This window comes from Stegodyphus dumicola, chromosome 12 (genome assembly GCF_044657685.1).
Source record: "Stegodyphus dumicola isolate Sdum_Otavi_A_Nest chromosome 12, ASM4465768v1".
NCBI classification, from domain to species: Eukaryota; Metazoa; Arthropoda; class Arachnida; order Araneae; family Eresidae; genus Stegodyphus; species Stegodyphus dumicola.
Window position 1 is genome coordinate 69,357,811 of NC_140779.1, and position 15,480 is coordinate 69,373,290.

The 15,480-nt window shown below is 33.1% G+C and overlaps 1 protein-coding gene across 3 annotated transcripts in view; it reads right to left on the bottom strand.

Moving 5' to 3' along the window:
• Positions 1 to 789: 789 nt before the first annotated feature.
• LOC118199701 (uncharacterized) overlaps positions 790 to 15,480 on the bottom strand; it is a 45,113-nt gene continuing 30,422 nt past the window's right edge. For all 3 annotated transcript variants that reach the window (XM_035371611.2, XM_035371613.2, XM_035371610.2), the window contains exons 4-6: positions 14,284 to 14,398; positions 8,938 to 9,014; positions 790 to 6,799 (exon numbers count right to left, since the gene is read on the bottom strand). In XM_035371611.2, the coding sequence (XP_035227502.2) occupies positions 3,791 to 6,799; positions 8,938 to 9,014; positions 14,284 to 14,398 (3,201 nt within the window). In that variant the 3' untranslated portion in view covers positions 790 to 3,790. The remainder of the gene's footprint in view (positions 6,800 to 8,937; positions 9,015 to 14,283; positions 14,399 to 15,480) is intronic.

Below are 15,480 nucleotides of genomic sequence, written 5' to 3' on the forward strand. Positions count from 1 at the left end.
GTCGGTATTCTCGGCACAGCAATTAACCGGACTTGAACGGCGGAACTTTGTAACTGAACAAGAAATTATGTCTGTTTATAGAATTAAAGAAAAAGTATTATCACATAAAACAAAGCAACTTAAACAACTTACATTGAAAGAAATGTTTAATAAAGTAAACAAATAAATATGAAGCTTTTTTTTTTTTTGTAAATTTTGATACCCTTTAGATCATAAATGTTCTTTATTTCATAAATTACGGTTTCATATTTTTAATTTTAGAATTTCTGCATGCCATCTTACGAGATTTAAACTGATGATCTATAATCCGGAATCGCCGAAGTCCCGACGAGTCCGGATTAACGACTTTTGACTGTACAACAAATTATGTTAAAATTGGACCTCTACTATCTACTGTCCAGATCTGCTTGTCACTGTTGGAATATCTGATATGATAACAGTGCCAAGATTGATGAATAATCAAATTTACACAATACATACATATTTAAAGCTGAATTAGGACATGTCCTCAATGTTACGCCACTTGCACACACATAAAAATACATTAATTAATTAAGGCTTGACTGTATTTGCAAATGCTTTCATTTCAGGATTTGATATATTTTCAAATATTCAAAATTCAAACTAAATGCATGCTAAACCTAGTTCAAAGATATCACATGGGAAGGGGGAGGGGAAAAAGAGAGACAGAATGGGAAAATTTTTCATTATACTTTGAAAAAACTAAAGTACAACAAGGAAGTCAGTAATGCAGATTTTCAAAATTATTGTAAGTTAATGTCTATACCCCCTCTTTTTTGAATAATATAGATACTTCTGATATATATTAATTTCTTTCACAATGCAGGATTTCTTAATTAAAAGATGAATACCAAAACTGATTGAAAATCATCATTAAATACTTTATTCCATTTTTTTAGATCTGAGCAAAATCACCAGTTACCTGCAGACTTTTTTTAGAGCATGAAACCACTGGTCTCAAACACAAATTGCATGTGCACCAAATCCAAGAGTTGCTGAGGAGCCCGAATTTTTTTCTTCCTCTTTTCATGTGAAAATGAGGGTTTTTTTTTTTTTTTTTAACTTTTTTTTTATGAAACGATTTTTTAAACTAAATTTTTAATTTTGCTCACTAAATATTTATTAAAAAATACATAAACAGTAACAATAATAATAAGACAAAGCAAAAAAATGCAATTTATTTCTGTCTAAAATCTAAGATTTGGGATCTGGAAGAAATTTCTGTAGGTAATGTATTGTAATTCAAATGTATTGATGGCTAAATATTACATTTTTAGACTCATATTTATTTCAAATAATTCTAATGTGTTGAATTAACCACTAAATAACTCAAACTAAAAATTAACAATTTATGACTAGCCTTTTTTTTTTTTTTTTTGTGTGTGTGTGTGTGTGTGACATTAATTTTCAATAGCAGAAACAATAATTTGACATGTAAATGTATTCCCAAACAAAGCCATTATTCTTACTGCAAAAATTCATAACTGACGATAATTATCTTTTGATACATACAAATAAAAATTGATCAAATCTTTGAGTAACATTTAAATCACAGTGTAAATTAATTAGCTCCTTTTGTAGATTTCCAGGGGTGCTAGTGATGTCCATTTTTAATGGTAATACACTAACCGACATTGAAAATGCAACACTAAGAAGGAGTGACCCGAAAATTATGCAAATTTCAAGGTAGACGCTCGTCACTGAGTTATGCAAATGATGTGAAATGTGCAGCTCTCCAGTGCACATTGAAGAAGATATAAGGGAAGGAACCGGCAGAATGTTAAATTTTCGTGTCATTATTTATCTTAAGGAAATCATCAAAGAAAATGTGTTCTTGTCTCAGAGGGCAAACGTACAATGTAAGGTCGTCGCCAACGGAGGCAGTTCCAGCAGACAGATGATTTTACGAGGGGCATGGTCATCAGACTGAGAAGGGCAGGTTGGTCCATACGGCAAATCTCAGCTGACACACACCTAGACACATCCACAGTGCACTGGGTGTGGTGACAATGGATGGAACAAGGAAATGTGGCAAGTTCGAGGGGTGCCGGTGCAGGCAGAAAGACATCAGCACGCATGGATCGACACAGTCGCTGACAAGCCACTTCTATCTCCATTCTGCAGCATATTCAAGACACCATGGATGTTCTCATATCGTCGAGAAGCATTTGCTATCAATTGGTGGCTAGTGGCCTGACTTGTAGTGTCCATTAACAAGACTGCCACTGACCCATCATAAACACAAACATCTGCAATGGTGCCAGGCTCGAGTAATGTGGACGACGGAATTGCACAGGGTCAAATTCTCAGATGAGTCACACTTCTGTTTCTCCAATGACAGTCGCCGTGTACTAGTATGACATCGATGTGAAGACAGGTCCAATCTGGCAGCAATTTGGGAATGCGCCACCACATGATTTGGAATGCAATTGTGTACGATTCCAACGTGGATGATATGCTGTAGGTGACACTCCCCTTTGCCCAATGCCTTTATCAGAAGGATAATGCCCAACCACACACTGCTTGCATCAGCCAATGTGCTCTGCAAGGTTTACACATGCTTCCCAGGTCACCATTCTCACCTGGTCTCTCACCGATCAAACACATTGGGATATGATTGAATGCCATTTGCAGACCCTGCCATTGCGACTAACAAAAGAAAAACTGTGGCAAACTGTGCAAAGGGTGACAGGAAATGGAGAGCCATTCCTCAGGACACCATCCATAGTCTCATTGACTCTGTACCTAGACGTGTTAACTTTGTGTATCGCCATCCAAAGTGTTTCTACGGCCTACTGAGCCGGTGTTGTTGTCACTCTGTATTATGTGTATCATTTTGTAATAAAGATCACTTATTGTTTGTTACTGTCTCTCTCTCTGTTTGCCGAGTTTCATCACTTTCTGGCCACTCCTTCTTGGTGCTGAATTTTCAATGTCGGGTAGTATAAAAATAATGCAATACTGGATTTGAAATTGTTAAAATTTTAAACCTGTCATCAAATTCTTGTCTTTATAAATAATGTCATAATAATACTAATTAATTTATAGGAAATATATTTATGAGCCATGTATATCTGCTTCAGGGACTGCGAGTTTGAGGCCACTACATTAAATTACTAGTCACTGCATAAGTCAGTATTATTCTTCATTGGGTTATCAACACTGCATTGTGAAGCCTTCATTTTTTGTTAGTCAAATGCTTCTCTTCCTTTTGGAGATTGCGAGCAGGAGTTTATATGTTGTTAACAGCTTGTTCTGGTCATTTTCAAAGCCAATCAGTATGAAGTGTTAAGTAGGGAAAAATGAATACTTCCAATGCATTTATCCCTCCTTCTGATTACTATCTTTTCCAGTCTCTAACAGCATTCAGAGGCAAGAGTTTTATAATGAAGCTTCTCTTAGCAGCTAGCTAACAGATTTCTTTAACTTGAAACCATAACAGTTATACAGTAGAGGCAGTTCTTCTACTTGAGCAGTGACAGGCAATTATTTACAAAGATGGCAATTACATCACTGAATGAATGAGTGATTATTGATTTATGATGTAGCATTCTTATGTATTGTAGTAAATTTTATACTAATAAAATCATAGCATGGTAAAAACAGCAACACAGTGAAGAATGGCATGGACTTATGCACTGAGTGAATACAATTAAACAAAGATATCACATACTTTAAATAAAAATACAATAAATTTCAAATTAAATTTACATTAAAAAAATAAGTTGGATATTACAATCGGTCTTGGATGTCTGGATTCCGAAGAAATTTAACTTCTCTTCGCAATATGTAACTTAGCGCTTAGCTCTTCTCGTTTACAATCTGGGAGAAATCTAAATGGAACAGTGACCATGATCGGCTCCTGAGACTGGGAAGATGGAATAAATGAATTTGAAGAGTGTGGAATACAAGCAGAAGATGATGATGCAGATTTTTTTCTTAAATGCTTCAAAGACTGAGAACGTTTCTCTTGCACAAATGAAACAGAACCTTTCTTTCTCTTTTTCCTCTTCTCAGAATGATATGAATCTCTCTCTTCAGCAGAAAGTGAACTCTTTTTTCTCTTTCTTTTCTTCTCAGAACCATCTGTTTTCTTACCAGAAGAAAAATTATATCTAGAATTTTTTTCCCAAAAAACAGCTGAACCAGATGCATTTTCAGAAACATTTTGGAGTGCTGTTACATCATTAGTCACTTCTTGAATTAAATTCAAATTTTTCTGTCTTGAAACATTTGTTTCTGTGGGTAAAATATTTGCTTGGCAAATTGTGGCTGATGATGCAGTAGATAATTGTTGTGGACAAAATGGGGAAGTATGGAAAAGCCCTACTGTGTCAGTAAAACTGTTCACAGATGTCTTTCGTTCAGCAGAGAGAAGTGCAAAGGATACATAATCGTCCAATGCTTCCTTGCGTGGTCGACACTTTGTATTAAGAATAGTCTGGTTTGACTCATTATTTTCTGTTACTGAAGATGGTCCTACAACACATTCATCATCCATATTCTGGTTTTCATAAGAAGGTACATTCTGTTCATATGGTGTTTCATTACCAAGCATGGTCTCTGATGCCTGTTTTGCAGAAACAGTCACATTATCATTTAATTCAGACTGAATTATTTGCTGGCTAATGCATTTCTTCATTTTTTTATTTTTCTTTCCTTCTTCATATAATGTAAGTGCTTGATTGAGATAAAAATCTTCAAGCAATGCTACCTTCATTTTAGAGATTTCTTCAGTTTCACGAGAAACTATGACAGCCCTTTTTGATTCATGAGGTGAAGAAACAGGTACTGAAAATGCTTCATTTGAATGATCACGAGAAACAGGTTTTGGTGAAGCAGATGCAGCTGATGAACTTGAAAAACGCTTGCCCTGTTTTAAAGCAACATAATTTGCAACAACAGGCAATAATTTTTTCAAGGCTGGAGTAGCAATTTTATTATACATATTTGGACATATTTTATTAGAAGAAACACAACTTCCCTTTCCTACTACATCCATAGTGGTTTCATAAAGTAATTTATCAGCATGTGTTTTATAATAGTTTGCTACATCTAGCTCCTTATAAAGCAGAGCATTTGCAGCTTGCTGATAGGAAGCTGCTGCAGAAACATTTCTACACATTAAAGCCAAGGCAGATCTCCTATACAGAGCTGGAGCTGCTATTTTTTTTTTCACAAAATCACATGATGGTATCTTGGAAATACATTTCTTAACAGCTTTTGATGAAATTATAGCCTCTGGTTTGTGCTTTCCAGATGATGCCAAGACCATCCATTTTTCAGATCTGTTCAAAAATGGCATGAATTCTTTTGGAATATTACATATAACATTTTTTGTCATTTGTGCATTAGTACATCGTGGTCTAGTTATTTGCTTGCTTTGGATTAGTTCAGGTAATTTTACAGTCTTGCCTGATTTTAAAGTTTTTACTTTCTCAGAACTTTTAAATCTCATAAAATGATTTTTAAGATGCAATTTCCTCTTACGGTAAACAGCATATGAACATATATTGTCAGCTTTTGGATCAATTAAGGTATAAAGGTCTTGAGACTCACCAGACATAAAATCTTCAACAGAATTTTCTCTAATATCTGAAATATCTGAAACACATTGACAAAAATTTGAAGTATTTTTTTCAAATGCTTTCTTAATATAGTCAACATAACCAACCACAGAAGTATTTTGTTTTGGAGGGAACAACTTTTTACATGGAAGTGACATACTACATACAGGATGCCCTGTGACACGCCTATTTTCAACACTAGACTTATTAGCATAAAATTCTGTAATATAATTTAATTTAGATATGATTGCAGCAGTTTCTTCCTCTTTACTAACTATATTACCTGATTCTTTTGACAACAAACTGCGAACTGTATTAAATTGATAATTAATGCTACTTTTTTGGCTTCCTGCTCTAGAATTCTCTTTTTGTTTAGGGCTATCATAAGCAAGCTTACTTTTGGAAGCTACATATGTACTTTTCTTTTTTTTCAAATCGTTTTCTGATGTCTTAGAATGGGTAGCACATTGTTTTTTCAAAACAGAACTTTTATGAGACTTTCTTTTAAGTTTAGTATTCGTTTTTCTGCGCATATTCTTAGAATCTGATGAAACCCTTTCTTTGTCCTTGCATTTGGAAACAGGCAGTGATGTTTCATGTTTTGAAGAAATTTTATGGGATGATGAATTAGATACATGGGAAGCAGATTTCTTATGCACATGCTTTGCACTGGCAGATTTTTTTGAAAAACATTTCTCCTGTGAATGTGGGGAAAATGAAGACATAGACAAGTTTCTCATATGCTTGGAAGACAAAGATGGCACAATTGTTGGTTTTAAGAAATTTTTTTCATCATCAATTTTTAATATTGTTTCATATTCAGAAACTGGTTTCAGATATGTTTCACTGGATGTTCTTGATTTGGAGGATACTGAATCAATGCACTTTCTCTTTTTTTCAAAATTTGATACTGAAGATGAACTGGATATTAAATCTGCACTTTTATCCCTTTTTGAAGGAACAGAACCTTGCTTTACATTAACTTTTTTGCCAGTGATTTTATGCAATTTTTTCTTGGTTGACTCAGGTTTCTTTGTCTGAATACTGTCTGAAACAGAAAATAAATTACGCTTTCTGTTTTTTGTATGACCAACAGAAACAGATTTGAATTCATTCAGTGAATCTTTTTTTGTTAATTTGTTGGAAGCACAGTCTAACTGTTCTAGACTATGGGGCCTTTTTTCAGTTTTTTCTCTGGGCATAGTACTAAGCTGAAAATAAATAAATAATAAATTAGATAATTATGCACAAGACTGATAACTAACAAAAGAAAACACTATTTAGAAAATGATTTAAGTAAGTGTGCATACAGAGATAACTACAATGTCAATTTCAAAACAATACATATAAACATAAAATTGTGTAATAATATACTCTGAATTTCTTGTATTAGTTTGTCTCCCTCCCTTCCACTAATAGCATTAATAACAAAATACTTGCACTGTTTGTAATATCATCTTTAATACTGACTTTTAGTTAACACAGACAGACAACTACAATTACCATAAGCTCATAATGTATGCCACTTAGTTGCAAAAAATGGCATGATGAAACTTTACAAGGAAAAAAATTGGACTTCCAATAAAGTTTTATAATTAAACGGAAATATTTCAATTTTATTATAAAACTTTTTGAGCTTTGGGCCAAAAATTTAATCACAAGTGCAATATATCCTTGTACATTTTGTTGTTCCCAAACAACAATTCAGCATTTGCTTTAATGTAGCAATTTGTAGACTGTAGTAATTTTTATTGCCACTTTTTAGGGAAGGTAGGAGGAAAGCCATATCATCAGGCCATGGTGGAAAGGCTTACCCATTCTTATGGGTGTAAATTCAGTCATGCCCTGCAATGCATCTTGAGCAATGTTCTCAGTGATGAAACAGTTAAATAATCCATGGGTATTGGCCCTTTCTGATGAATGCATTCAATTGCAAATTCCATCTGAAACAACCAAGTTTGAATCTGAACCCCGGGACTTCAACTTCAAGAAAAAGTCACTAAGTACTAGTACCAAACGTTAGCATTTACTGCATTTTATTGGGAAAATCCAAAATTAAATTCAATATGCAAAATCAAAAATTTTCTTGCAATAGAAAACATAATACAGTACAAAGTCTGTAATCCAGACTCGTCGGGACTTCGGCTATTCCGGATTAGGGGTTTTTCTGGATTATAGATCATCAATTTAAATCTGGTAAGATGGCATGCAGAAATTATACAATTAAAAATATGAAACTGTAATTTATGAAATAAAGAGCAATTATGATCTAAAGGATATCAAAATTTACAAAAAAAAAAAAAAAAAAAAAAAAAAAAAAGCTTAATATTTATTTGTTTACTTTATTAAACATTTCTTTCAATGTAAGTTGTTTAAGATGCTTCCACAGAAAATTAAAAAAATCCCTTTTTCTTGTGTCATCCCATGCCATACTCCTTGCATAATTTTGAGACGGATATGCCTTTATCCATTTTTTGCAGCAATTCCACTTTTTGTTTGATGGACATCGAAACATGGTTTCACTTCGTAGATCCTTTGGCAGCTCCAGAATTGGAAACTCTTTTTGACATAATCAAAAATTCAAGCTTACTTTTTATAAAATTGCTCTAACAGTCTGCAAAAAATAATAAGCCAGATCTAATTAGAAGATTAAGGAACAGCGCAATCTGCAACATTAACTGAAATGCCTTAGATAATTTTAGCCTAGCTTATACCGTCCGTTATACATTAAACAAGAACATCCGTTATTATACATTAAACAAGCAAATGCTTGCATTATAACATGCAAGCGGAAATGCATTAACGGAAATGCATTATGCATTATAACATGCGTAAATGCATAATGCATGTGCATAAAGTTTGTAGCTTTGAGGTCCGGATTATAGATCATTCCAGATTATGGACGTCCGGATTACAGACTTTGTACTGTATATTTCTGAATATAAGTGGATCCATGTATAAGTCAAGAGGTAAAATGTTGCTGCAAAAATTAAGCCAGAACTGAAAACCAATGCATAAGTAAAATTAAAAACTGTTTCATAAATCCAACTATGTACTATTGTTAAGTTTGAATTAGCTAGTCAAAACATTCACCTATATCTATGAAGACCATGACGATGATATTCATTGTGAAATAGATGCTAATGCTATTCAGCCAAATGCAGTTATTTCAGTCATTAATATTTTTCAACTGTTTATTTTTGCGAATGGGTATTTTGTAAATTATTTTGAATTTGTATATAAGCTGACCCCATAACTTCAGCAAACAACTGCTAAAAATTTTTCCTTTAAACATGAAAATATTCAGTAATTAGAATTTGTAAAAAAAAAAAGGAGGGGTTCAACTTACATGTTTATCATATGAATATCTACCTAGGCTACTAATGGTTCCAGCAAAATGGTTTAAGTCAATGTCGCAGTAGCTTCCTAAAGGGGGAAAAAAAACTTTCTATTTCTTTGTCTTGAAAGAAATGGAAACATATTTATAAACTTAAAATAATAATAATAATAATAATAATAATAATAATAATAATAATAATAATTGAAGTACAATAAAAAAATCAGTTTTGCATGTTTTTTACATTAATTAATTTTTATAACATAATGTAACGTTTATTTGGATTATAACGTTTTTAACAACTAACATATGCAATACATTTAACTAAATACACAACACAAACAACATTTCCAATCACATTCAAAGATCTAAACATTAGATGCACCTTCATATTAGTGTGCTAAATTCTCTTCTTATGTAAAGGACAGCCCTAACAGCCTTCAAACTTTGAAGCATTCACAAAAGGAACTACAAGCTGCATATGCCTCCTGCGATAATGCTCATGATGCCAATTTCATAAAATTTTGTATGTTCATTATTTGGATGTTTTGCATAAACAGGCACACACAAAGATTTTATAGAAATTAAAATGGAATTTTCATAAGGCAATGGATGGCCTAAAAAGTTTGTTAAGATGGTCTCAAACAAGCCACTCAAATCAAATGAAATTTCATGACCTCCTGAAAGATACAAACTAAAAATATTCATGATTGATTGATATCATAAAAATAATTTGGATGTGTAATTCTATAGCTTCAAACCAATGGCCTTTCAAATCTGTCAAGCCTTAAACACGTTTCTCTATTAGCATGATACAGAATGAAGCTGGATTCATTTGACCATAAACACACTACACTATCCAGATGCCTGGATTTAATGTTCTCACCGCTGAGCAAGACTCATTGTATAGTACATCAGCTAGCAAGATTCTCTATGTATCATAATATCTACTGTCTTGTGGGATTCAATTCCACAAGACAATTACATTTCTTCACCGGTCATCCACTTAATTTCTTTGCCATTTATTTATTGTCTTGTAGCAAAAGGAAATTTTTTTAAGTGCTCTCTATGCAGCACTTAACACATGCATTGCTTCTAATATGTTCACATAAACATGTCTCTCCAAGGCATATGCCAAACCTTTATTTAATAGCCTTGTGCCACTACAAGGGCCAGAAGTGGTGGCCATTTCATCATGGAAGCACCTAATACCGTGGCCATCGTTGCCTCCTATGAAGGGGACGGACAGTTACAACCATGTCTTCTCCGGGATTTGAACCTGGGTTCATTGCTATGGCAGTCAGTGTATAATATTGTAGCCATTTTATAAGCACAATTAGATACATGTAATATAACAAATTATAGCATTTTTTTGGAATATGTGCTTTATATTGTTGGAATACCTGCCAAACTGTACAGACTGGAATTGTGTACCAAATCTGTTATTTTGCACAATTTAGAATCGTATTGAAAAAATTTAAGAATGAGTTTTCTTCCTTTCTTTTTTCTTTTTTTAATCTGGAAGCCAAGTTATTATTTACACAACATTTGCTTTTGCGAATTACAGTAAAATAGTGTACATATTACTATAAACTTCCCAACTGCAATTGATTGCTTGATTTCTTGTGACACAGTGTGCAAATTGCTATGGACACACATAATGAGGTGTGCATACTGCTAAAGACGTGAAGTTATAATGTATCAAAGTGGACAAGTGCTTACGTGAACAATGAACTTAACAAAAGTGCACTTAGAATTTATCATAAGTTAACTTAGAATCCAATTTATATGAACATAGAATAGTCTACACAACATCATAAACTTTGGGCTATGAAACTATCAACTGCCTGAACTGATGTGATTGGCCTACTCTGTGGTTGACTGCGACAATAGTACAGACACACCACGATGTTATGACATACTGAATTAAACATAGGTTTACAGACTGGTTAATATATAATATAAGTTCCACTCTCCACAGCATAGATCCTATCCATGACAATGCAATGATTAATTGATTGTATATTTTTTCATATGGATTATTATGTAACAATTATTGTAAAGATTACATTGCCAATTTAGCATTGTAATATTACTATCACTGATTCAATTTGGATAGTAGATTCTTTTTCCATCGCATGGACATAACTCTGGTGTAGAGTGAGGTCCATGTGACTGCATTTCGGTCACTAATGACTATACTGGCTCGGTGGCAGGCACATGAACATACTTGTTGCTTTATAAACAAGGGCAAAAAATGAATGCATGATGCAAGAATGTAATGTGAATACAGGAAATGTAAGGCAGCATAACATGTATCAACTGATACTGACTTTTGTACAACTTAACCAACAGTTTTACTAGCCAATAATGTCACTTCTTGTACTGGAAGATGTGCTAAACTTATTTAATGGAATAATGTTCATTGATTACTTTCAAACTAATATACATGAATAAAAAATGGCTAACATAGCTACTATCCACCAAAACTTGTTTAATGGTATAATCCTTATTGGCATTATGATAGCTGCTTTAAGAAAATAATTAGTGAATAGCAAGCAGAGGCTGAGTGGCATGCTGTCAGCAGGCAGGCGAAGAAGTGAAACAGAAAGAGAATATGCAATTAGAAGCTACTTATATAAGATATAACAAAATATGATAGCTGCTTTTAGAAAATAATTGGTGACCTCAAAATTAAGGCGATCTCCCCCATAAATTCATCTGTTCTGCCAAATTCGAGATCTTTTCATGTTGTCTCTACAATTGCATCTACTTTGGTATGAATACCGCTTGCTAGTTAATTATGCCATTCCTCTCCCTAGCTTATACCATGCTAATATCTTCACGCTGCTTCGTTTCTCAGTCTAAGACGCCTAAGTCTTACCTTTAAAAGTACATGAAAATTATCGTATTGAAATATGATTGGATAAATCCCTTGTATATAAAAATGATCTGATGTGAATTGTAATTGAATAAAATTATGTTCTGAAATGGCTACATCTAGGAGTTTGTGGTTGATGCATCCATCTATCTAACTACGCAGACTTCAAGTTGCAGCGCTTCAAAATATCCATCCCCGTCCATGAAGACTGCCACCTGTTACAGTATCAGAATTCTTTATACGCATTAAAACATTACATATATATACATGTATATAATATATGTGTGTATAATATATATAGGGTGTTCCATAAATGTTGGAACAAACTTTTGGGGCAGGTAGGGCACATCATAAGGATTAAGAATTGCATAGGAATCCATGCCCAAAAACATCACCAGGGGGATGCTGTACAGAAGAGTGCTAGTGGAAAGTGAGGGTCGTCTCATCTAAGCGATAGGCACCATATGAAGAGCATGAAATGCTATTCGAACAGAGAGCTTGCAGACATGCACTTAGTGTATGGAATAGCTGAGGGTAATGGACGAGCCACTGCTTGCATTTATTGAGAACGCTTCCCTGACAGACATCAACCATATCACAGTTTGTTTGCATGTCTGCATCAAAACTTATGTGACTACGGGTCATTAAGAAGTAGCAGGGCACAATCGGTCATTAGGAAAGAGTGTTGGATACGGTGGAGAGTAATCCAAGGACAAGCATTCGTGCCATTGCCTCTGAATTAAGAATGTCACGTACCAGTGTCCAGTGTGTCTTGAACACGAAGTTCTTCCATGCCTTTTGTCTCCAAAGAGTTCAGTTACTGCTCCCGATGAACATCCTGAAAGTGTGTGTTTTGCACAGTGGTTTTTGCAAGAAAGTGCCTGTGATGTTAATTTCCCAGCTTATGTGTTGTTCACGGATGAAGCCACATTCAATAGGGATGGCGTATTCAATCACCACTATCAGCATTTGTGGGGTCAAGAAAACTCTCACAGAACATGGCAAAACAACACTTCAAAGTTAATGTGTGGGCAGGTTTCTTTGGCGACTGCTCAGTCGGGCCGTACCTTATACCATCCAGGTTCAATGCTACGAATTATTTGATCTTTCTGGAGCAGGTTCTTCCTGGCTTGCTCGATGATGTTCCACCAAATGCAATATGTGGTTCCAACATGATTGGGTGCTTGCTCATTTTCGACTGGATGTTTGTAGTCATTTGAACAGATCATTCCCGCATTGATGGATTGGGTGTGGTGGACTGGTTCCTTGGCACCCCCCACGATCACTAGATTTATCAAGCCTTGATTTCTTTTTGTGGGGAACCAAAGTGTCATTTATAACGATCCTGTTGTGTCTTAAATGGATCTCGGGGGAAGACTCACCTGCACAGCTGCTACAATCAAAGAAATTCTTCCTGTGCTTGAATGTATCCATCAATCAATGGTTCATCAGTGTCAGGCATGTTTGGCATCTGATGGTGCAAACTTCGAGCATCTATTGTAACATTCAGGCTGTTGTACACCATTTGTATTCATGTCCAATAAGTGTTTCAAATTAATCACTCTCTTGTTTCTTTTCCCATCTTCTACCTCTGCTATCACTTACCCCTGACAGTTCTGGGCATGGGTTCCTATGCAATTCTTAATCCTTATGATGTGGATTACCTCTCCCAGAAGTTTGTTGCAACATTTACGGGACTCCCTATATTTACAAAGGTGAATTACAACTACATTTTGAAAAAATATATATATAAAGTTAAATATAGGCAATAAGATGCAATTTTCATTTGCTGTATTATAAGTTTGAAGTTCCTTAAAATGAAATATTTTAACGGCTATCAAATGGGGAAGAGGCCTAAAAATGATTTCACAATTCTGAAAATTTCATTACACTGGTGTTGATTATTGAGATATTTAACAGACTAAATAATTTTAAAGAAAAATATTTATAATGTAAATTGATGACTCTGTAACTGCAATTCTAATAATGTTAAAATAAAAGCATAAAAACAATCTACACTTTATAAGTGATACTGATATCAATAAGTTTAAGGATTTTTATTATTTATTATTTATTAAATGATGTAAAATTATTTAAATAGCATATTTTAATGACAACTTCATTATTTTATATTCAGCAGTATTGGTAAAGCTGTAACAAAACATAACAATAATTTAATTCATTTAAAATTATTCATTATTTAACATTTAAAACAATTCTAAAAAATATTGCAATACATATTTTCCAAAAAATTTAACAAAATTGACTTTTTGAACTTTCTTAAATACAAGCAATTATTGAATTTAATTATTAACATTTAAATACCCAAAATGATTTACTTTTCTCTCTGAAGATCAGTTCTATACTTAGACATATTTTCAGTATATAACTACACAACAGTGACAAAATTAGCATGAAAATAATAATCTTTCTCACTTTTTCTAAGCATTTAGAAGAAATCAAGTAACAAAACTTACTTAAGATCATCATTAAATCTGAGCATCGTAAAACTTTTGTTGACTTATTGTCAACCAACCTGAAAGTTTTCTCAAGAACGGCTTGAACGAAATCATCTGCCATTTCCATAAGTACCTAAAAATAATAATTCCAAAATATTATGAAACTGTTAATGAAAAAAAAGGTTCTCATATGAATTATTTATTAAAAATTAGTTTAAATAAATTTCAAAAAGTTAATATATAATTTATACTAATTTAAATCTAGTTAATGGTACATCCATCCAAGATGGACTTATGAGAATGAATTCAACTGTTTCCAAAAGGAACTTTGTAAATTCTTTTTAATTTTGTTTCTTATCACCATTTAAGAATATTCTCATTCAAAATGCATGTGAGTCAAATGCACATTATAAAAGCAGATGGGGGTCAGAATTTTTTTGGAACCAAAATTACATTTTTTTAAATTAAAAAATTAGCAAAATTTAAAATTTTATTTATTAAATATTATCAAAACACAAATAAACAACGATAATAACCACACAAAGCAAAAAATTTCAATTCACATTTATTTTCTGAACTCTATAGGCTGGTATCTGGAATAAATTTCTGATGGTTACACTTTGTAATTCAAATGCAGTGACAGATAAATATTAAATTTATATTTGAATAATTCTAATATGTTATTACTTAACCCTTTGATGCATGCAATATTATTTTTATAATTTTTTTAACTAAAAACTCTCAAAATTGAATATTATGAGCCTAGAGACAAATAATATATGAATTAAAAAAAATCTACTCTTGCCCATTGTTCTGTGGGTGGTGGTTGCACTGTGAAACGTGCCTAGGACTTTGAAACTTACTGAGGTAGTATGAAAAAAAAACCTTACCTTTCTCCAATAAATGACGAAATTTACGAATTTTAAAAACATGTATGTATGAATTGCATTATATATATTTTTTTTTACATTATTTTACAAAGTAAATCGTCAGAAAAAATTAAATTATAAACATTTATGTAATTTTTCTACAGCAGTGAAAATATAAGTACCTACATAATAAGGACGTTTGGCTAAATGGATACAAAAAAAGACTCAGTGTTTTTTTTTTTTTTTTTTTTTTTTTTTTTTTTTAACTTCAAAGAGCAAATTTTTTTTGTGACACTGTTCAAAGCATGTTTTGGTACACCCACACTGCACGTTTCGCACATGTATC